General features: G+C 43.0%; 1 protein-coding gene across 2 annotated transcripts in view; it reads right to left on the bottom strand.

The window, feature by feature from the left end:
• The window catches only part of LOC132829996 (gastrula zinc finger protein XlCGF8.2DB-like), a 74,094-nt gene extending 50,210 nt beyond the window's left edge, over window positions 1-23,884 (bottom strand). Inside the window, exons 1-3 of one of the 2 annotated variants that reach the window (XM_060847449.1) lie at window positions 23,796-23,884; window positions 21,282-21,569; window positions 6,291-8,193 (exon numbers count right to left, since the gene is read on the bottom strand). In XM_060847449.1, coding sequence (XP_060703432.1) covers window positions 6,897-7,889 — 993 coding nt within the window. In that variant the 5' untranslated portion in view covers window positions 7,890-8,193; window positions 21,282-21,569; window positions 23,796-23,884 and the 3' untranslated portion in view covers window positions 6,291-6,896. Of the gene's footprint in view, window positions 1-6,290; window positions 8,194-21,281; window positions 21,570-21,757; window positions 21,775-23,795 lie in introns of those variants that run through there. The other variant, XM_060847450.1, reaches the window with a different exon arrangement.
• Between the last annotated feature and the right edge of the window lie 254 nt (window positions 23,885-24,138).

Here is a 24,138-nt window from a genome sequence, read left to right as displayed (position 1 = left end):
TGACAATCAACAGGCCTCTTAATTCCAAAGTGATAGGAAAATCTTCAAAGGTCAAAACAAGAAAAAGATAAGTAAAGATGAATATATGGTCAGAAACAGATGGCAGACCATTAAATACATATTTAAACTTTGTTTTCACAAAGGAGGACACCAATAAGGGAATCATAGGGTCTAATGGGAAGGATGAACTAAAACAAATTAGTAGGATATTTAATTATGGGATATGATGAAATGGCTGAGGCATTGAACAGGTATTTTGTATCGGTCTTCATGGTAGAGAACACTAATAACATGCCAGTGATTGACAAAGAGATGAAGGTAGGTGAGGACCTGGAAACACTTACTAATACGGAAGAGGTAGTGTTGGACAAGCTAATGGAGATAAGGATTGATAAGTCTCCTGAACCTGATGGAATGCATCCCAGGGTACTAAAAGAGATGGCGGGAGAAATAGCAGGTGCACTGATGGTAATTTTCCAAACTTCGCTGGTCTCTGTCCCAGTAGATTGAAAAACAGCAAGTGTGATGCCACTGTTTAAAAAGGGAGAAAGACAAGATATGGGGAATTATGGACCAGTTAGCTTAACTTCTGTAGTGGAAAAGATGCTTATCAAGGAAGTAGCAGCAAGGTATCTTGATAGAAATTGTTCTGTTGGGAGATACAGCATGGGTTCACGAAGGGTAGGTCATGCTTGACAAATCTTTTAGAATTCTATTAAGATATTACGAGGGAGGTGGACAATGCGGACCAAGTGGATGTGGTATATCTAGATTTCCAAAAGGCCCTCGACAAAGTGCAACACAAGAGGCTGCTGGATAAGATAAAGATGCAAGGCATTGGGGTAAAGTATTAGCATTTATAGAGGACTGGTTGGATAACAGGAAGCAAAGAATGGGGATAAATGGGGACTATTTTGGCTGGCAATCAGTGACTCGAGGTGTGCCTCAGTGATTGGTGTTGGGACCGCAATTATGTACAACTTATATAGATGATTTGGAGTTGGAGACCACATGTAGAGTGTTAATGTTTGCAGATAACACTGAGATCAGTGGCAGAACAAGATGTGCAGAAGACTGTGAAACTTTGCAGAGGAGCACAGATACATTGAGTGAGTGGGCAAAGATCTGGCAGATGGAATACAATGTAAATAAATGTGAAATTAGCCATTTGAAAGGATTATTACTTGAATGATAAAATGTTGCAGCATGCTGCTATACAGATTCAATTGGGTGTCCTTGTGCATGAATCATAGAAGGTTGATCTGTAGGTACAACAAGCAATTAGGCAGGCAAATGGAATTTTGTCCTTCATTGCTAAAGGGATTGAGTTTAAAAGCAGAGAGGTAATGTTACAGCTGTACAAGGTGCTGGTGAGGCCACACCTGAACTACTGTGTTCATTTTTCATCTCCTTGCTTGACAATGGATGTACTGGCCCCACCTCAGGGAGGGGGTGATTCCGGAGTTCAGGGGTTTGGCTTATGAGGAAAGACTGACTAGATTGGAATTCAGAAAATTGAGGGGTATTTTATAGAAACATATAAAATTATGAAGGGAATAGATAAGCTAGAAGTAGAGGGGATGTTTCTACTGGTAGGTGAAACTTGGACAAGAGGGCATAGCCTCAAGATCAGAGGGAACAAATTTAGGACTAAATTGAGAAGGAACTTCCTCGCCTAGAGAATTGTAAATCTATGGAGTTCCTTGCCCAGTGAAGTAGTTGACACTACTTCAGTAAACATTTTTACAGCTAAGGTAGATTTTTTTTGAACAATAAAGGAATTAAGGGATACAGTGAGAGTGTGGGTAAGTGGATCTGCACCACAAAAAGATTAGCCATAATCTTATTGAATGGCGGAGCAAGCTTGAAGGGCCAGACAGCCTACTCCTGCTCCTAGTTCTTATGTCTTATTATTGTAAAGACTCTCAACTCTGAGTGAAAACAAATGTTTCCTCATCTCTTTTTGAACATGATCACACTTTTATGTTAAGAACTGGCAGATGGAGTTCAATTTAGATAAATGCAAGATGCTGCAATTTGGAAAAGAAAATCAGAGCAGGACTTAATGTTAAGGAACTGGAGAATGTTGCTGAACAAAGAGACTGTGGATTGTAGGTTCATAGTTCGTTGAAAGTAGTGTCACAGGTAGATAGGATAGTGAAGGCAGCATTTGGTATGCTTTCCTTTATTGGTCAGACCATTGGGTCTCAGAGTTCGGAGATCATGTTGCGGCTATACAGGACATTGGTTTGGCCACTTTTGGAATATTGCATGCAATTCTGGTCTCCTTCTGGATATTGTGAAACTTGAAAGGGTTCAGAAAAGCTTTACAAGGATGTTGCCAGGGTTGGAGGATTTGAGCTATAGGGAGAGGCTGATTAGGCTGGGGCTGTTTTCCCTGGAGCTTCAGAGGCTGAGGGCATAGACTTAAGGTGAGAGAGGAAAGATTTATAAGGGGCAACTTTTTCACAAAGAGAGTGGTGTGTATAAGGTATGAGCTGCCAGAGGAAGTGGTGGAGGCTGGTACAATTACAACATTTAAAAGGCATCTGGATGGGTTTATGAATAGGAAGGGTTTAGAGGGATATGGGCCAGGTGCTGGCAAATGGAACTAGATTAATTTAAGATAGGTTAGCCTGGATAGGTTGGACCGAAGGGTCTGTTTCCAAGCTGTACATCTCTGTGACCTGCACCAGGTTGTGAAGGGATCCACCCTTCTGAAACACCAGTGAGTTGACTGGGGGAGAAACTGTTCCCCTATTCCCACTCTGGGAAGGTGTTTATTTATCCCATCGTCTATTCCACCAGCAATTACACACTGGGGAAAAGCTGTTCACATGCACCATGTGGAGGAGGGGATTTGCCCATTCATGTAACCTGCCCATTTGCCCATTCATGTAACACTAGTGAGTTCAACAGTAAATACAGTGTTTGGATTTTGCAGCTTATCACATCCATGCCTTAACCATGTTCAGGGGACTCTGTTTCTGCTGATGTTCTCAACTCAGTAATGGGTGTTAATACTCTGCATCTCAAATAAACTATCTTTGTATTACATTTAGTGTGATGTCTTTTAAATGTTTCTAACACAAGATCATTCCTTTTCAAGCACTCTCCCTCTCTCCATGTCCTCCATCCTCAACTCCATACACAAGAGCGAGAAACCCATGAAGCTGCTTTGTCAGAAGACTCTATCACTTTCTATGCTACTTAAGTTAAAAATCACACAACACCAGGTTATAGTCCAACAGGTTTAATTGGAAGCACACTAGCCTTCGGAGCGACGCTCCTTCATCAGGTGACTGAGGAGCGTCGCTCTGAAAGCAAGTGTGCTTCCAATTAAACCTGTTGGTCTATAACCTGGTGTTGTGTGATTTTTAACTTTGTACACCCCAGTCCAACACCGGCATCTCCAAATTATGCTACTTAACTATGTGATCTGCCTATATTGTTTGCAAGACAAAACCTTTCACTGTGACTCGGTACATGTGACAATAAATTTAATTCAATTCAATTCAGAATGGATACAATCTGATCAGCTGTTCCTGCCGCTTCCCTCTCTTTCACTCTCCCAATGGGCCAACCTCCCCTGATGGTATCCAGTTTGTCTCTGAACTCCCTTTGGGCAGGTTTCCAGTTTGGACTAATGGTGGTAGAATTAGTTGAAGTCTCTTCCCTGCACACACTCCGCTAATGAAAATGCTGACAAAAGCGCGGATGGGGTGAGGATATTGTCTGAGATCGACAAAGAAAGCTGTGCCTGAGTTACATTGAAACAGACTCACTCAGGGAGTGATCAGCTCGCACGGATTTATGACACAAGTTGTATCTCTCTGAGTTACATTTTAAACAGGCTTGGGGATTCGTGAGGTTGCATTGAACAAGCTGTGTTGGAGAGTAGGAGTAGGCCACTCCGCCCCTCAGGCCTGCTCCTCCAATCTAGATCACAGGTAATCATCTCTCTCTGTACCGCATTCCCATACTATTCCCATATCCCTGATGTCACTAATGAAAGGAAATATATCAATCTCTGTCTTCAACTTCAACCTACTGAACTTCCTCACCCCTCTGGTTCATCAAAAGTTCATCAACCTCGGAGAGGAGTCTCCACCTCAATTGGAAAAGGCTTGCCCTTTATTCTGAGATTCTGTCCCCAGTTGTGGACCCCATAGTCAGGGGTAACATTCTTTCTACATCTATTCTCTATCCCTTTTGAGAAAGTGTACATTTCCATAAGATCATTTCACATTCTAATCAACTGCAGTGATTAGAGACCCAATCTGCTCAATCCCTCCTCATACAACAGTCCCATCATCCCAGGAATCTGTCTGGTGAAACTCCACATGCACTGCCTCTATGGCAAGTACATCCTTTCCAAGGTAAGGGGACCAGAATTCTGCATAATCCTCCTGGTGTGGTCTCCCCAGTGCTATGTACAAGCGAAGCAAGATTGCTTCAGTTCTTGACTCCTTTTGCAATAAAGGAGAACATCTTCACTGGACCAGGCATAATAACTTTCAGTGAGTTAAGAAAAAAGGACGTTTTTGGACATCTTTCCAATCTCTCACCATTTAAGAAATGCCTTACATTTTTTCGAACCAAAGTAGATAACCTTACTTCCCCACATTATATTCCAACTGCCATGCTCTTGCCCACTCTTTATTCTAGTCTAAACTCCTTGAAGCTCTTTACAGATGTCTTGCATTGCACATTCCCATTAACATTGTGTCATCTGCAAATTTGTAAATTTTATAAATCCATTCCCTCCCCCCTCTAAAATCGTCACCACCAGGTCCCACCTCCAGCTGTGAATAGCAGGAGTCCAAGCATTGATCCTTATAATAACCTATTGATCACAGACTAGCAACCTGAGAATGACCTATGCATTCCTACTGTCTGCATTCTGCCTCTCAGTTGATCGTAGCATATTCTTATTAATCCAGTGCACTTTAGTTTTATTCACCACCTCTGTACAATGTTATCAAAACCTTCTTAAAATCTACAAAAACCACATTCATTTATTCCCATTTCTTGATTCTGCTGGTAATATATTTAAAGAACAGACAAGATGTTTCTGAAACATAATTTCCCCTTAATAAATCGATCTGACCTGCCCAATTGGATAATTATTTTCTGAATATTCAGTGAGCACTTCTTTATAATAGACTCTAGCATTATTCACCAATTAACGTCAATCTAACAAGTTTCTAGCTCTCTGGTTTCCCTCTCCTTTCTTTAAAAGTGCCGGGACATTTACAACCTCTCAATCTGCAGGCAATCAATTGCAAAAATAATCAGAGTCACAGAGATGTACAGCACTGAAATGGACTCTTTGGTCTAACTCACCCATACCGACCATATGTCCTAAACTAATCGAATCCCATCTGCCAGCATTTGGCCCATATCCCTCTAAACCCTTCCTATTTGTATACCCATCCAGATGCTTTTTAATATTGTAATTGTACCAGCCTCCAGCACTTCTCTGGCAGTTTATTCCATACACTCACCACCCTTTGACAAATTGTACCTTTGGTCCCTTTTAAATTTTTCCTCTCTCACCTTAAATGTATGCCCTCTAGTTTTGGACTCCACTACCCTGGGGTAAAAACCTTTGCTCTTAACCCTATCCATGCCCCTCATGATTGTATAAACCCCAATAAGGTCACTTCTCAGCCTTGGATGCTCCAGAGAAAACAGCCTCAGCCTATTTAGCTTCTTGACAACATCCCTGTAAATTTTTTCTGAACCTTTTCAAGTTTAACAACATCTTTCCTCTAGCAGGGAGAGGAGAATTACACGCTGTATTCCAAAATGGTCTAACCAATGTTCTGTACAGCTGCACCATGACCTCCTAACTTCTAAACTCAATCATTGATCAATAAAGAAAAGCACTCCACTTTCAAGCAATGCAAGGTCTCTTTGTTTAGCTACACTCCCCAGGACTTTTCCACTAAGTGTATATGTATGGCATTTTAACATAAGTTACTAATTTATCTACTATCTCCACAACCATCACTCAATAATGAAGGTCCTGGAAATGTCTCAAGTTACAGACCTATTGATTCCTCCAATTCTACTTGTTTATTAATCTTAGAATTTTTCATCATAATTATTTCTGGGAGACTTCTTGTATGTGACTGTGAAGATAGACACAAGTACTCAGATTCTTTGCTGTTTCTCTATTTTCCATTAAAAATACTCCATCTCCTCCTGGGATAGACCCACAATTGCTTTTGACAATCTTTTCACTCTTGCATACTTACAGACATCTTGACAATCCAGTTAATTACCTTTTCCAGGTCAGTTGAGGAGGAAAATGCTTTTAACTCAATCATGACAGGAAACTGCAGGGAAGTATCAAATGAAGACCGGGGGAATATCTGTCTCACAAGAGTAAAGCTCAGAGTAACAGTCAACCCAGTGCAGCATCTGGTTATTTCCTTTCCTGTGTATTTCACCATCTGCCAATTTCAGGCAGAAGTGATGGTTGTACCAAGTTCTTTCTCGATCGCATCACACACAGCACATAGATTTCAATCAGTGACCGCAGTTTGGATTTCTTTGCTCTGATTGACCCAGTGTTATTTGCACTGTATCTTCCTGCAGTAGACATGACGGTCTTGGTTCATTCCTAGTGGTGCAACAATTGCCAACAGGAATTAATCAGCACTTCCCCATTGGAGATGTTTATTCATAGAACATATCAGAGATTGAATTGTAGATCTTGCACAAAAGATCAACTAAAGCAGAAGTTCAGAACAGCAGTGTAATCAGGGAAAGATCACAGACAGTGTTTTAATCAGAGATCCTGCAGCACTGAAAGACAACGACACATCCAGAATATCAAACACTAGTCAGTTACAGGAGATGTTTACAAACCACACATTGTCAGCCTATCAATCCTGGGTGTGATTAACAGCAGTAGTAACAGCAGAATCCAAATGCTGCACTAACGTGTGAATTCGCTGATGTGTCAGTAGATGAGATGACCGAGTGTATCCCTTCCCACACACTGAGCAAGGGAACGGCTTCTCTCCAGTATGAGAGAGTTCATGTAAATGCAGGCTGCCAGACTGAGTGAATCCCTTCCCACACTTGGGGCAGGTGAATGGTCTCTCCCCAGTGTGAGTGCGTTGGTGTGCAGTGAGGGTGGATGACTGCCTGAATGTCTTTCCACAGTGAGTGCAGCTGAATGGCTTCTCCTCGCTGTGAATTCGCTGATGTGACCGAAGGCTGGATGAGTTTGTTAGTTCCTTCCCACACACTGTGCAGGTGAAAGGCCTCTCTCCAGTGTGAACTCGCTGGTGTGCACTGAGATTGGATGAAGATCTGAACCTTTTCCCACAGGAAGTGCAGGTGAATGGCCTCTCCTCAGTATGAACTCTCTGATGTGACAGCAGATTCGACGACAAAGCAAATGACTTCCCACACAAAGAGCAGGTGAATGGCCTCTCCCCAGTGTGAGTTCGCTGGTGTGACTGGAGGCCCGACAACTGAGTGAATCCTTTCCCACACTCTGAGCAGCTGAATGGTTTCTCCCCAGTGTGCACTCGCTGGTGCACAATGAGGTTAGACGAACACGAAAACCTCTTTCCACAGTGAGTGCAGCTGAAAGGTCTCTCTTCAGTGTGAACCCGACGATGTAACAGCAGCTGGGAGGACACAGTGAATCCCTTACCACACTCTGAACAGATAAATGGCTTCTCCCCTGAGTGACTGTGGCGATGGTTTTCCAGCTGGTATGGATAATAGAATCCTTTCCCACAATCCTCACATTTCCACGGTTTCTCCATGGTATCATCCCCAATGTGACTGCGTCGATGACGTTCCAGCCGCGATGGATAATTGAATGCTTTCCCACAGTCCTCACATTTCCATGGTTTATCCATGATATCCTTGTGTCCCCAGTTTGGACAATCAATGGTTTCTCCTCACTGGGAATGGGGGATTTTTTTCAGGCTGAATCACTGGTTAAAGTTCTTTACAAAGTCAGGAGACTGGAACACACCATTTGGGCAGGTGTGGGTGATGTTCTCGATCTGTTTCCAGTCACACAGATGTTGAAATCTTCTTCCTCAAACACAACTTCTCCTTTTACATTCAAAGGCCAATGATGTGTAAGTTATGCTGAATCCAGTGAATCTTTCAGATCCTGATGTGAAATTTACTTTCTGTGAATCTTCTCCTTATAACCTGGAAAAGAAGCATAAAACAAATTCAGGACAAACAATTCTAGTTATTACATCAAAGATATCCTCTCCCTTTCTGTCAAAAGCTGTAAATCCTGACCCACACCTTCTCCCTCGGCTGAAATTCAAACTTAGTTCCAGCATTTATTTTCTCCAGCCACAGTTTTCACCCTCCCTGTACTATGGGATTAGAAGGGAGGGAGGGTGTGACACTGAAGGGAACCAGTCCTTGAAAAGGAGCGATCTTGTGTTCGAGAAATTAAAAAGACTCATCACTTAATGTGTTTAAACACAAAATGAATTTATTTCATATTCATCCATAATATCAGCATCTGTGACTGGACTGGACTGGACTCAATTAACCCCAACATAAACATACCATAATGACCATTAGTCAGTGTGATTAACTGAAAAATCCAATCACTATTGTTACTTGTGAATTTCTTGGTGTCTCAGGGAAGTGGATATCTGACTGAATTCCTGTCCACACATGCAGCAGCTGAATAGGGCTCTCATCAGTATGAGTATGCTGGTATCCAGTGAGTTTATCTGATCAACTGTCACACAGTGGAAGCAGCTCTTTGATCTCTGGTAAGTTCATGGGATATCAGGATCCCAGAACTTCTATAGCACTTTGTGAATTGGCCGGTGTCTCAACAGACAATATAACTGAGTGAATTTTCTCCCACACTGGGAACAAGCAAATGGCCTTACTCCTGCGTGAATGTACAGATGAGTTTCCATTTTGAATGGGTAATTGAATTCTTTCCCACAGTCCCCACATTTCTCCTTATTGTGTCTGCACGTGTACATAGACAGGTCAGATGATTGCCTGCATCCTCACTCACACACACAGCATGTGTATAGTTTTTCTCCACTATGAATGTGGCATAGCCTCCCATGTTCACAATTCAAGATAGCGTTCAGATCTGAGAAATTGGATTACTCTTTTAGATTCTGATGGGATGTGTGGTTAAAGTTTCTGCCTGCAAGTTATTCTGATCCAGTATCTTATGCAACTGACCTAAAAAAAAGGGAATGATTGAGAAACTACAAAATCAAAAAGGCAGGTTGTCAAATTGACAAATGAATTTGATCATTTGTCAGGTCAAAACTAGGAAATGGGAACATAAATATTGATAGACTATCACTGTTCTATGATCTCCTTCAGTGAAGAAACCCAGTTTGCAGGTCTGTACTTACATATGACTCTGGCCCCCAAGGGAGGAAAGAAAATATTAGAGAGAGGGAGAGAGTGAGGGAGGAGTTCGAAGTTTGAGGAGATTTGTAGTACAGATTGTGGATTAGGCTGTTGACTTGCTCGCTGCGATAGGAGTGACAGGGAGCAAAGGGTGAACATTTTAGGTGTCATTAACACAACAAGATGCTTGACAGAACTTGCCAAACTTACAATCTTGAATACAGAAGCAGCTGCATGGAAAAATCATTGTTCCTAAATTTCTCTTTGAGTTCACTGTCATGACTTGCCCAACACTCAGTTCAAGATACTTTGAAATTCTGCATATTAAAAAATTAGACTTTCGAAGTCATCGTCTTCAATCCCCATTGCAAACACCACACTCCAGCCAGTGCTTCCTGTCAAAGGTGTGAGGCTAAACCAGGCTTCTTGAAAGTTTGGTAAATGATTTGCCTTCGAGATGAGCTTCCAACTACATATCCACACTATCATTATGACCATGTTGTTGCATCTCAGGAAAAGTACCTAACTCTACCCCACCTCAGCTCATCTGCTTCTGAAAAATTACATGATGCATTTGTCACTACTCAGTTTGATTTTTCTGTCATATGCTTGACAGCCTACAACATTCTATTCCGCATAAATCTCAGATCATCCAGATCAATAAACAAAAAACAAATAACTACAGATACTGGAAATCTGAAACAAAACAATAATTGTTGGAGAATCGCAACAAGTCTGTCAGCATCTATGGAGAGAAAGCAGGGTCAATATTTCAGGTCCAATGACCGTGTCACATTCCAGATCACTGCTTACTATTGATTGTCATGTGTGCTGAAGTAGAGAGAAAAACTTTGTTTACAAGCAGTTCTGCAGATCACAGTAAGCAAGGATGTACAGATCAAAGGTTGTAAAAAAGCTTCGACAGAGGCATATATATTGCATTGCACAAGACATGTCCTGGTGAGATCAGCATATTCTAATAACAGCCAGGAAAAAGCTGCTCCTGAATCTGCTGGAGTGTGTGTGTGTGTGTGTGTGTGCGCGCGCGCGCGTTCTGTATCTTCTGCCTGTGAGGTTGAAGGCTCCCTCACATCAAGTTTGTTTCACCTATGGTTGTTGTGCTTTCTCATAATGCAGCAGCTCAATTTTTAAAACTCAGATTCTCCCTCATAGCCATGTCCCTCAATATCTGTGTCATCTTCTCCAGCTCTGCATCTCGGAATCCAAAGAGCTGAGCCAGTGTCCAACATTCTCATTCGAGATGATACTGAACCCCAGGTATCTGAACTGAAAATGTGTTGCTGGAAAAGTGCAGCAGTCAGGCAGCATCCAAGGAGCAGGAGAATCAACGTTTCGGGCATGAGCCCTTCTTCAGGAATCTTCCTGAAGAAGGGCTCATGCCCGAAACGTTGATTCTCCTGCTCCTTGGATGCTGCCTGACCTGTTGCTCTTTTCCAGCAACACATTTTCAGCTCTGATCTCCAGCATCTGCAGTCCTCACTTTCTCCCAGGTATCTGAAGCCTGGAACTGGGAAATGAAAAAAAAGGACAGTTGAGGAATGCAGTCGAACATTCACAGCAAACTATACTCCATTCATATTGGGAGGGTAAGTTAGAGATTAGAAAGACTCACTCACAAAATTCCAGTAAAATATTCCTGAAGGAAAAGGTTTCCTGTCTGGAAATGCTCACCCTCTCCCACCCTGCAAAAGGAGTTTCCAGGAGCTGTCAGGCAGTGCAGGACAGTAACACACCAACATTCTCTCTTCCTGCTTCCCAACCATCAGCACGCATGCCTCCTGACTGCCTGTTCTCATTGGCCTGCATATGCGCGTGTTCACAGCCGTGATTGGTACTGCACCTGAACAGTGACTCCCCCAGTGAGAATCGGGCAGTCACCCTCGCAGTGCATTCTGGGTAAAATGTACCCATTAATAACTGATATCTCCCCAGATTGCACAATTATAGATAAAATTAAAAACAAACAGGCATAAAAATTGCTGAAGGGAAACTGGACTCAAAAGATTCACTCTATTTTCTCTAACCGGGTGCTGACCCGATGTTGTGTTTCTCCAGCTCTCTTTGTTTTTGTTTCCTCTTTCTTAGCATTTCAGGATTAGATTACTTTACAGTGTGGAAACAGGCCCTTAGCCCAACAAGTCCACACCAACCCGCCGAAGCGCATACCACCCATACCCCTACATTTACCCCTTACCTTACACTACGGACAATTTAGCATGGCCAATTCACCTGACCTGCACATCTTTGGACTGTGGGAGGAAACCGGAGGACCCGGAGGAAACCCACGCAGACACGGGGAGAACGTGCAAACTCCACACAGTCAGTCGCCTGAGGCAGGAATTGAACCCAGGTCTCTGGCGCTGTGAGGCAGCAGTGCTAACCGCTGTGCCACCGTGCCGCCCAGAGGATCTGGGAAAGAAACGTCTGTCCATCGACTAGTCTCCATTTCTTGTGAGGAAATTTGCTGCCGAAGGCAGAATGGCCGAGAAAGTCAAATGGGATTGAATGCTGCCTTATTCTGTCGACAAGGAGGAGACTGGAAGAACACAGCAAGCCAACAGCATCAGCAGATGGAGAAGTCAACTCTTCTTCAGGACTGCATTGGGGGTAAAGGGAGCTGCAGATAAAGGGGATTGTGGGGTAGGACTTTGAGTGGGGAGAGGGTAGAATGGTGAGGTGAACACAGACAGAGGGTTACGGCCTGGGTGATCAATGGGAGGAATAAATCCAATTGTTAGCTGGAAGGAAAAGTTGGTCAGAGGAATGGAAGGGAGGAGTCAGGGGCTAAGAAAGGAGTTTATTTGAAATTGGAGAACTCTGTCACCAGAACATTACTGCGCATTAATGCTAGAAGGTCCCAGCAGACTATCTGCTTGGAGAATACATGATGCACCTCGTGGAAGCTGAATGTGACCTCAGTAATTCAGAGTCTTAACGTCTCGTAGAGCCTGGGACAGAGCTTTCTGCAGTGAAGGTGTAGGACACCATGGAGCAGGCTGAATGTATGTGAACTGGAATATTCACACTCTCTTCATCGATACATCTGAGTTATAAAGTCATAGAGATGTACTGCACGGAAACAGACCCTTCAGCCCAACTTATCCATGCCAACCAGATATCCCAACGCAAACTAATTCCACCAGCCAGCACCCAGCCCATATCCCTCCACACGTTTCCTATTCATATACCCATCCAGATGCCTTTTAAATATTGCAAATGTACTAGCCTCCACCACTTCCTCTGGCAGCTCGTTCCACACACATAACGTTTTCTGCATGAAAACGTTACCCCTTAGGTCTCTTTTATATCTTAACCCTCTCACCCTAAACCTATGCCCTCTAGTTCTGCACACCACACCCCAGGGAAAAGACTTTGTCTATTTATCCTATCCATGCCCATTATAATTTTATAAACCTCGATAAGGTCACCCCTCAGCCTCCAATGCTCCAAGGGAAACAGCCCTGGCCTATTCAACCTCTCCCTATAGCTTAAAAGCTCCAACTCTGGCAACAGCCTTGTAAATCTTGTCTGAACCCTTTCAAGTTTTGCAACATCTTTCCGATAGGAAAGAGACCAGAATTGCATGCAATATTCCAACAGTGGCCTAACCAATGTTCTGTACAGCCACAACATGACCTCCCCACACCTGTACTCAATACTCTGACCAATAAACAAAAGCATACTAAGCTCCTTCTTCACTATCCTATCTACCTGCAACTCTACTTTCAGGAAACTATGAACCCGCATTCCAAGGTCTTTTTGTTCAGCAACACTCCCTCGGACCTTAACATTAGGTGTATAAGATTTGCTTTCCCAAAATGCAGCATCTCACATTTATCAAAATTAAACTCCATTTGCCCCTCCTCAGCCCATTGGCCTATCAGATCAAGATCCTGCTGTAATCTGAGGCAAACTTTTTCACTGTTCACTACACCTCCAATTCTTGTGTCATCTGCAAACTTATTAACTATACCTGTTATATTCACATCCAAATCATTTATATAAATGATGAAAAGTAGTGGACCCAGCACTTGTGACATTCCACTGGCCACAGGCCTCTAATCTGAAAAACAATCCTCCACCACCGCCCTCTGTCTTCTACCTTGAGCCAGTTCTGTATCCAAATGGCTAGTTCTCCCTGTATCCCATTAGCTCTAACCTTGCTAACCAGTCTCCCATGGAGAACCTTGTTGAACGCCTTACTGAAGTCCATATAGATCACATCTATTGCTCTGCCCTCATCAATCCTCTTTGTTACTTCTTCAAAAAACTAAATCATGTTTGTGAGACACGGTTTCACACGCACAAAGCCATGTTGACTCTCCCTGATCAGTCCGTGCCTTTCCAAATACATGTACATCCTCTCCCTCAGGATTCCCTCCAACAATTTGCCCACCACCGACGTCAGGCTCACTGGGCTACAGTTCCATAAGACTAGAAGACCATAAGACATAGGAGTGGAAGTAAAGCTATTCGGCCCATCGGGTCCACTCCGCCATTCAATCATGGCTGATGGGCATTTCAACTCCACTTACCTGCATTCTCCCCGTAGTCCTTAATTCCTCGAGACATCAAAAATCTATCAATCTGGCTTGTCCACTTTTCTTAAACAGTGGGACCAGATCAGTCAACCTCCAGTCTTCCGGCACCTCACCTGTGACTATTGATGATACAAATATCTCAGTAAGAGGCCCAGCAATCACTTCCCTAGCTTCTCACAGAGTTCTAGGGTACATCTGATCAGGTCCTGGGGATTTATCCACTTTTATACATTTCAAGACATCCAGCACTCCTCCTCCGTAATATGGACATTTTTCAAGATGTCACCATCTATTCCCTCTTCCACAGTAAATACTGATACAAAATACTCGTTTAGTATCTCCCACATTTTCTGCGGCTCCACATAAAGGCTGCCTTGCAGATCTTTGAGGGGTCCTATTCTAGTTGGTGAGCGTTTCCAGCATTTTCTCTCATTGCAGACTTCCACCTCATATCGTTTTTGCTTGTGCATGTTTCAGGGATTGTTCTCAGAAATCACTGCAGAAGCACAGGCGGGCAGATATATCTTGGATGAGAAAGACAGTCTCTTGCATGTGAGATTTTATTTAATTCTATCAGTTTGAGGTGGAGATGGAGGAAAAGTTGCTGTTTTTCAAAAATAATCCAACTAAACAACTTCAACTGTGGGACTGTTAGAGGAGACAAGTTTTGAGAGATATCGAGTTATTAAATAGGCATTATCCATGCCATGTGAAAGAAATATTATATTAGATGGAGGGAACACTGGTACCTGATCAAGGTTGTCCACACCCAGATTAGCAACACCTGGAGCTCTGTTTGTACTGAGCCCAGGAAATTCCTTTTCTACTGAGTCAAAGTATTTACACAAAGTGAACTCAAGAGAAACATTTGTCTTTCCTGGACTGAGAATGAAAGGCTTTGGAGTGGCTAGTTATTGAAGATTGAAGGGCAGTGAGCTGGAAATTATACTCTGTTCCCCCTCTGTCTCCAAAGATAATGCCTGACCTGCTGAGGATTTATGGCACTCTTACTTTCTTGCAGACTTTTCTTACTGCAACACAGTCTTGTGTCTGTTGTAGGAATTGCTCCCAGAACCCAGTCTCGAACTATAGGCAGATTGATTAAAGAGCTGTTTTACATCCGGGAGATGGTTGGATGCAGAGGTTGGTCTGAGGCCGCCTGTGAGAGTCACTTTTTGTTATTTCCTTTACATCCAGAGTGGAGTGCGAGGAGAAGCTGCTGGATTTAACCCCCAGCACTGCTGAGACTGATTGGCTCCAATAACTTCCAATGAGAGGCTTTTAAGGGAAGTATTCCCTAGATTAGTTGCTAAACTGAAGTTGTGTGTCCAAAGTTCAGGCATTTGTTTTAGGACAAGGTATTTCTCAAGAATAGTTCTAATCTAATTTTATTACTGAGACACATCCAAGTCTAAAGAGGCCAGCATTCACTGCTGTGCTGCTGTGACAGTTCTTCCACAGTGCTGCTCAATAAGAAGTTACAGGATTGTCAGACAGCAGCCAAAACAGCAACATGGCAGCCAAAACAGCAACAAGAGGACAGTGTGTGTCTGGAGGCGAGTTTACAGCTAATGGTTTCCTACACAGGTTGGTCTTGATGTTCTTCAAGGGAGAATCTGTCAGTGTTATTTCTGTGATGTAGATGAGGAAACCATGAATTGAAATATCCCACTACTCTCACTGTCTCCCCTCCCATTGAGGGCTTGAGTCTGTGAAGGCCCAGAACAGGCAGTAGATTGCCATCCTTGAAGTACATTTATGAACTAGTTGAGTTTTCATGATAATTCAGTAACGTTATTTCTGAGTGTCTATCACACAAATTACCATATTCAAGCAACTCCATTTCAGAATTTCCTTTACTGTCTTAAACAATTGTCTTTCTCATACTCACCTTTTCCTAATTTAAATTTGTTTTACATAGAATCACAGTGCCACATTTATCAGCAAGAATTCCAAACAAACATCCCATCAAGATCTGACATGAGTCAATTCATCAGGACTTGAAAATCATTGCATTGTCAATATCTGTCTGTTCTGTCTTTGGGAAAAGATTTCCAACATCAGTGTGACTGAAAACATTAAGGTACATCCATCCATGTGAATATTCCAGTGAACAGACTGTGGACAGGTCTTGAGCCAAATACCACAGCTTAAAATAACATCACTCTATTCACACTGGGGGGAAAACTGTATCCATGTCTTAAGTATGGGTGAGGAGTCAGCTGATTATCCAGTATGAAGAGACATGAGAGACATGAGGATACCTGCACCACAGAGAAACCATGGAAATGTGGGCACTGTGGGAAGAGTTTCAAATACCCATCCCAGCTGGAAGCTCATCGACGCACTCACCACTGGGGAGAGGTCATATACCTGTTGTGTGTGTGGGAAGGGATTCACTCGGTCGTTTGACCTTCTGAAACTTGAACATACTCACATTGGGGCGAGGCCATTCGCTTGCTCCGAGTTTGGGAAGGGATTCAGTGACTCATCCAACCTCCTGACACACCAATGAATTCACACTGGAGACAGGCCATTCCCCAGCTCCGAGTGTGGCAAGACATTCTCTGTTATCCAACCTCAGTGCACGCCAACTGGTTCACACTGCTGAAAGACCTTTCCAATGTTCGCACTGTGACAACTTTAACTGCAGACATGAAGTGCTGACACATGAACACAGTCACACTAGTGAGAAGCCATCCCCGTGCTCTAAATGTCAGAAACAATTTGTCCATTCAAAAATACCTTCTGAGGCACAAGCTAGTCTACACTGGTGAGAAGTTGTTACCTGCTCCCTCATGGGAAAGGAGTTACTCTGTCATTCCACCTGCTGAGATACCAGCCAGCTCACAACTGACTGCAGAGCAGCTGTCTGTTGCTGCTGTTGTTCTTAGTAAAACTTTGAGTTATCCATCCCCTGGAGGACTGGGTAATCGATATGATGGAGAATTGATCCATCCACTGGAGAGCAGGAAGCAGGTGCAGTGGAACAGAAAAATATCTACTGCTTGTGATGTGTCATGGAGAAGCAAGCAGAGAGACACAGAGTGAGAGGGAGTGACTGTGACTTTGATTCATCACATTTTAATTCATTCATTCAAAGTATGACCCATTGCAGCCAGAGCTGGGCCTCCACACACACACTGACACGGAGAGACACAAAACCATATTCATAGACACACATACACCCAGACAGAGAGAACACATAGGTAGGTCACATCAACAGACAGAAAAACAAACAGAGACAGGCCCGCAGAGAGAGAGACACACAAACACAGACACACACACGTAGACACTCACAAAAACATCCATATAGAGGTACACACAAACACTGTCCCACAGCATATCTCCACGGTTGAACTCAAGTTCATTTGTACAATAAACTTGATAATTTGCACAATAGATTTGTGTAATTACCGTTTGTTTGTGAAATGGTTTGATGCATTTGTAGATTTCTCAGAAACTCAAAGTAAACCTGCTGATTTTGGATTAGATGAGAGATTAGATTCTCTACAGTGTGGAAACAGGCCCTATGACCCAACCAGTCCACACCGACCCTCGGAAGAATAACCCACCCAGATCCATTTCCCTTTGACTAATGCACCTAACACTGTGGGCAATTTACCACGGCCAACTCACCCGACCTGCACATCTTTGGACTGTGGAAGGAAACCGGAGCACCCAGAGGAAACCCATGCAGACATGGGGAGAATGTGAAAACTCCACACAGTCAGTCGCTCGAAGCTGGAACTGAACCTGGGACCCTGGTGCTGTGAGGCACTGAGCGTGACTTGTTCACTTCAGTCCCACTTATACCTTGTGTTGATCTGTGTGAAAAATTCTGTGAAATAAATATGTTCATTGGTTGCAGAAGCCAGTGTTCTGCTGTCTAAATGAATCTGAGTTGTGGCTGCTGCCAGTTTGAAACTACAGTAGTTTTGTCTTGGTGTGGATTTCAAGTCTGAGATGAACTGGGAGAAGGACAGTGACAAACAGAGGCAGTCTGGACTAAAGTATTCAGCTGCTTTTTCCCCTCACACCACTTCCTTACTCCTTCGAATCTCACAAATATGTCTCTTGGTGTGGCCCATACCTGGGGAAGGTTTGCTCCAGTAAACAGAGCTGGGAGCCAACTGGATGAGTTGAGATTTGGGTGGAGACGGGTCATTGAGCGACAGACCTGAAAGTGTTTGAAGTAGCTCCTTGCAGCCATTGTTCCTTTTGCCATGTGGACAGGCGAAGAGGGCAGTATCAGAGATTTCTGTCTGTCTCTACATCTGTGTAAGAATGTGTGTGGGTATTGTTGGAATCTCAATGTTAGTTTTGATTCATTAACCTACCACATCCCACCCTCTCCCTGAAGCAAATCCCAGAAGCAGGGTCTGGCCCTCCTGGAAATGAGAGAGCATGAGAAACTAGTGAGGGAGCTAGGACCCCAACTACAACAGTGAATATTGCTTCTCCAGTCTCTCCATAACTCCTGTATGTTTCTCTGACTTCTTTTCACTTTTCTTGCTCTCTCTCTCTCTACCTCTCTTTTATCTGCGCTCTCTTACTTTGACTTGTTCCTTTGTACTTCTAACTTTTACTGCTTTCTGCCTTTGTCTCTGTTCTTTCTCACACCTTACTTTTGTAATCCCATTTCTTTTTCATGCCATTTTTCTTTGGTTTCATTCTCTACCTCGTCTTGCTGCCTTTATCTCTGTTCCTGCTCAAAGTTTACATCTTCCCTCTTCTTGTTTCCTCTCTTTTTCCTAACTTGTATTACCTTGTCTCTTTTTTCACTGTGTCTTTACAGATCTCTGCCAGGTTCTGCAGCCCCTCTACAAATTATACATCCCCAAAATGATGCAGTCCTCCCACCAAGTTGTGTGTCCCCACCAAATTTTGTAGTCCCACAATAGTGGGCGGCATGGTGGCACAGTGGTTAGCACTGTTGCCTCACAGCGCCAAAGACGACTGACTGTGTGGAGTTTGCACATTCTCCCCATGTGCTCCGGTTTCCTCCCACAGTCCAAAGATGTGCGGGTCAGGTGAATTGGCCACACTAAATTGCCCGTAGTGTTAGGTAAGGAGTAAATGTAGGGGTATGGGTGGGTTGTGCTTCGGCAGGTCGGTGTGGACTTGTTGGGCCGAAGGGCCTGTTTCCACACTGTAAGTAATCTAATCTAATATTGCACCCTATCTATCCATCAGATGTTTGCACACCCTCTAACATTGGTTCTCCTCCTGAACATCAGTTTGTGTGGCGCCATCCAATTTTGCAAACCCACAAATCTTGCTGTCCCTGTGCTGAATTATACATCCTCAATGCTAGATTCCGACTAAAAATGGACATCCCATTTTGTCCCCCCAAAACTTGGACGTGCACCTCTCAAATGTTGCACCGCTCCAAATATTGTGCCCCAAATAGTGTGCACCACCCTGACTTTACACGCCCCAGCTTTGTGCCACCAAACTTGTGCAAACCCCTCCAGTTTTGCACCCCGATATTATTCTCTCTTGCAGCCCCCAGAATGTCCCCACTAAGTTATGCACTGCCTCATTTTGCTGCTCTCCATGTCTTCCTCAGCCCCAATTACACAATAGCCAATATTTTGCTGAGTGCCCCAAAAGTTTTACACATTCTCCCAAATTTTGCACAACTCCAAGATTTGTGCCACTGCCAAATTTTGGATTGCTAAGATTTTTTTTCTATATTCTTTCATGAGATGAGGACATTGCTAGCTGGGCAACATCTATTGCCTACCCCTAATCTCAGACAGCAGTTAAGAGGCAACCATACTGTTTTGGGTCTGGAGTCACATGTAGGCCAAACCACGTAAGGATGGCAGTTTCCTTCCCTAAAGGGCATCAGTTAACCAGATGGGTTTTCCTGACAATATCACGAGATCTTTAATTCCAGTTAATTACTGAATTCAAATTCCACTATCTATCGTGGCAGAATTCAAACCCAGGTCCCCAGAATGTTATCTGGGTCTGTGGATTAACAGTCCAGCGGTAACACCACTAGGCCATCTTTTAACACCCAAACTTGCATCCCCCAACCCAGGTTTTGCAGGCCTTCCCAAATGATGCACCTCCACAAAACTACATCCACCCCAATTATACAGCCACCTCTCCAATTTTGTGCCACCCATAATTTGTAAGCCTCCCATCAAGTATTTGCAAGTCTTCAAGATCCCCCTATTTTTGTGCCTCCAAATTTTACATTTCCCCAAATGTTGTCCCCACCTCAGATTTTGTACTCCCCAATAATTTTTTACCTTTCCTCAAACATTATCCCTCCCCCATATATTTGTGCCATTCCGAATTTACATGCTCCCCATATTTTGGATGCAAAACTGGAGGGAATGGCACCACTCTCCCCTTTTCTCCTCCAAGTTTTACACCTTTCAATTTTGCCCCACCCCCTCCAATTTTTAAATTATCCCAAACACCTCAATAAGATTCCAATCTCTAACTCACTCCCATGCATCTATGACTCTGTACATAAATCACCTCAAACCCCTTAATTAGATTTTAGTCTGTAACTCACTTCCAGGTATCCATTAGTCTATATAAAAACCAGCCTGAATCCCTGGATTAGATTCTAGTCTGTAACTCACTCGTGATTTTGTTATCTTCTATATAAAACGACTCAAAATTCCTCAATCAGATTTGACTATAACACATTCTCCAGTATGTGTTATGCTCTATATAAAACCCTTGTCCCCTTGAATAGATTTCAGTTTGTAATTCATTCCCTGTTGTGTTATGCTTTAAATAAATTCACTGAGACCATCAATGAGATTCTAGCCAGTAGAAACTGAATAACCGAATGTTAAACTGGGAGCAGGAAAAGAGAGAGCTGCAATTTAGTTTTTGCTACATTCTGTTTCTCCAAACAAATAATTTTATGAAGTGCAGAGGTTCAATAAGGCAGCTCACTACCACTTTCTCAAGGGCTGATAGGAATGGGGGATAAATGCTGATCCAGCCAGTGATGCTCTCATCCCCAGGACAAATGAAAAAATACGAAGTCTTTGCCCTCATCATCAACTGCTACTGCCGCAGTCTAACTCAATGTGATGTGCTTCCTATCCCAGGACACTCACTCCCTTCTGTATCTGAATCCTGCAACATCTCCCCATTTAAATTAAAAGATCTCTATACATTCTTCCTGATAAACATCATACTCTCCTCTCTGTACCACATCAGACAATGTTTTACCCACTCACTGACTATCTCTATATTGCTCAGTTTGTATACACTTTACATCCTCTTCACGACTTATCTTCCAAATGATTTTCAGCAAGAAAATGTTCAATTTTTAAATCAAATACTGACCTGAACTGATGCCTGTTGGAAATCCAAATATTCTTCTGTTGTTCTCTGTCCCTTGGTCAGCGTGTTTCTGTCTGTTTCTCTCTCCTCTTCTAAAATAGCTGTAATTGCCACTTTCATCCATCGGCCTTCTTGAGTTGGTTCATTGTGAGCATATCCCCTGTACAATCACAGCAAGACTTCCTCACTTCCCTAGTCCCAAGCCGTGGTAATAACTGGCAACCCATTAGTTGTTCTACTAATAGTTGGTGACACCATGACATTAGGTTTTCGTGAATCGTGTTCATCAATCTGAAAAATAATGTTTAATAGCAAGGGTAAAGAACTACACACACACATACACGCGCACATATATTTATTAGGAGCATGGAATGACAAAATAATATTAGGATTTTCAAACATTAAAGCTCCATGAAATAATCCATAGATGTCAGATTAACACAGGACATTAACACAGCTGTGTCAGGATCAAGGCTTACCTCCCCGTGAAACCTGACAGGCTCCTGTATCACATATTGTGTTGGAATCAAATGTTGTTTGTGGGAGCAGGCCATGGCACATGGGATAGGATGACTTCATGGGTGGATATTAAGGACCAGGAATTTAATAGAGAATCAGAACAGAAGAGAGAGAATCAAATAAAGAACTTGGAGTTGAATTTGTGGAGTGGTCCCATTCTTATTGAGAATGTTTGACCAGTGACATTTTGATGCTATTGTCTCAATGGCAAGAATTCAAGGATAAATCTTTGTATGTTTGTGTGTGTATCCGATGCAATGTTTTACTGTACCACGGAGTGGTTGATGGGGACACTGGAGAGCAACTTTACTTTCTTTCCATACCAATGCTATCCCAGTCCTGGAATTGCTTGATGAGGATACAGTAAAGAGAGCTTTACTGTGTATCTAATACCATGTTTACATTACCTGGGAGTGTTTGATGGGGCCATGTGGGGAATATTTGCTTTAGAACACAGGAACAGGAGTAGGCCATTCAGCCCTCAAGCCTGCTCCATCCTTCAATGGAATTATGACTGACCTGTAGCCTATTGGCCTGACCCCAATACCTTCCTCTGGCTCATATACCTTGCCACCCTTTACGTACCAAAAACTTATCTATCTCAGATTTAAACTTAACAACTTACCCAGCAGCCTGCCACTTGTGGAAGAGAGTTCCAACATCTACCATCCTTTGTGTGTCAAAGTGCCTCCTCAATGCTCAGACTCTGCTCCCTCATTCTCAAGTCTTCAACGAGTGGAAATAGTTTATCTTTATCAACCCTGTCTTGTCCTATTAAGAACTTAAGGTCTTCAATCAGATCAGTTCTTAACCTTCTAAATTCTCAGATAACACTGCTCATTTGTATAATCCCTCCTCAGAACATAACTCGTGATGTCTATTTATAAACCATCCCAAAACCTCAATAAGATTCCAAACTATTACACACTCCCACGTATCTGTTATTCTACATATAAACCATTTTGAACCTCTATTAGATTTCAATCTGTAACTCACCCCTTCAATCCAGTAATTCTAAATCTAAACCACCTCTAATGCTTTGATTAGATTCTAGTATGTGTTATTCTATGTATATGACACAAATGCCTCGATTAAATTCGAACCAGTAACTCAGTCTGTGATTCTATAATTCTCTATATAAACCCCTCAGTTAGATTCTAATCTGCAACTCACTTACATGCATCTGTTATTCTAAGTATGAACCACCACAAACCTCTCGATAAGTTTCCAATCTATAAGTCCATTCCATGTATCTGTGACTCTGTACATAAACCAGTCTGAATCCCTCAATTAGATTTCAGTCTGTAATGCTCTCCTGTGTATGATATTCTACATACAATCAACCCCGAACCCTTCAGATTCCAGTTTCTAACTCATTCCAGGGTATCTACTTTTCTACATAAAAACCATGACCAATTCCCTCAATTAGATTCCAGTCTGTAACAACCACCCCAACCCCTTAATTACATTTAAGATGGTAACCCACTCTTGGGTATCTGTGACTCTGGACACAAACTACCTCAAACCCCTCAACTACATTCAATGCTGTAACTCTCAGTCTTGAGTATTTGTTATTTTGTATAAACACCACACATCCCCTGGATTAGATTCCAGTCTGTAACTCACTCCATCGTACCTGTAACACTGTATATAAATTATCCCAAATCCCTCCATTAGATTTCAGACTGTAAATCAATTCCCCTGTGGGGCTGCTGGTGACGTCAGAATGGGGATATTTCACAGTGAGTTTAACTGTCTCTCTCTTCAGACTATACCTGCCCACCACATGATGGATTGGGACATTATCAAGAGAACTTTGTCCCAGATGTAATGTCTGATAGTCTAGGGAGTGGTTGATGGGGACGGGGCTGGGAATCTTTACTTTGGGGCAGAGGAACAGAAGGCCATTCAGCTCCTTGAGACTAGAATCTGATCGGGGTGGTTTAAGCGTAGGGCAGTTTTCGACGCAATATTGCGGCACGAGGAATTCATAATTACTCAAGATCTGAAGTCCCAAATATAGGTTTTCCGGAGCCGCAGGAAGCCCCCGGCTGGTTCCCTGAAACATTCACCGGCTTTCGGCCGCCATCTTGGTTCACCGGGGGAGGCGGGGGTCAGCGCGGTGACGTCACCGTAAGTGGGCGGTGTCATGTGTCGCCCCACCCCGGCTCTCCACAAACCTGAGCTCTGTGGGTTTGTTTGGTTACTTCTGGTGGGAGGGAGGGCTTACTGGGGGAAAAGAACAAATATGAAGGGAAGCTAAAGCTGGTTGTGATTTTAAAAAAAGCAGCAATCCCAGCAGAATTCAACTTCTGTAACCCCCAGAAATTTACAGGACTCT

Source organism: Hemiscyllium ocellatum, chromosome 30 (genome assembly GCF_020745735.1).
Source record: "Hemiscyllium ocellatum isolate sHemOce1 chromosome 30, sHemOce1.pat.X.cur, whole genome shotgun sequence".
Taxonomy (NCBI): Eukaryota; Metazoa; Chordata; class Chondrichthyes; order Orectolobiformes; family Hemiscylliidae; genus Hemiscyllium; species Hemiscyllium ocellatum.
Note: the sequence above shows the minus strand (reverse complement) of the source record. Positions and strands in the feature narration are given on the sequence as shown.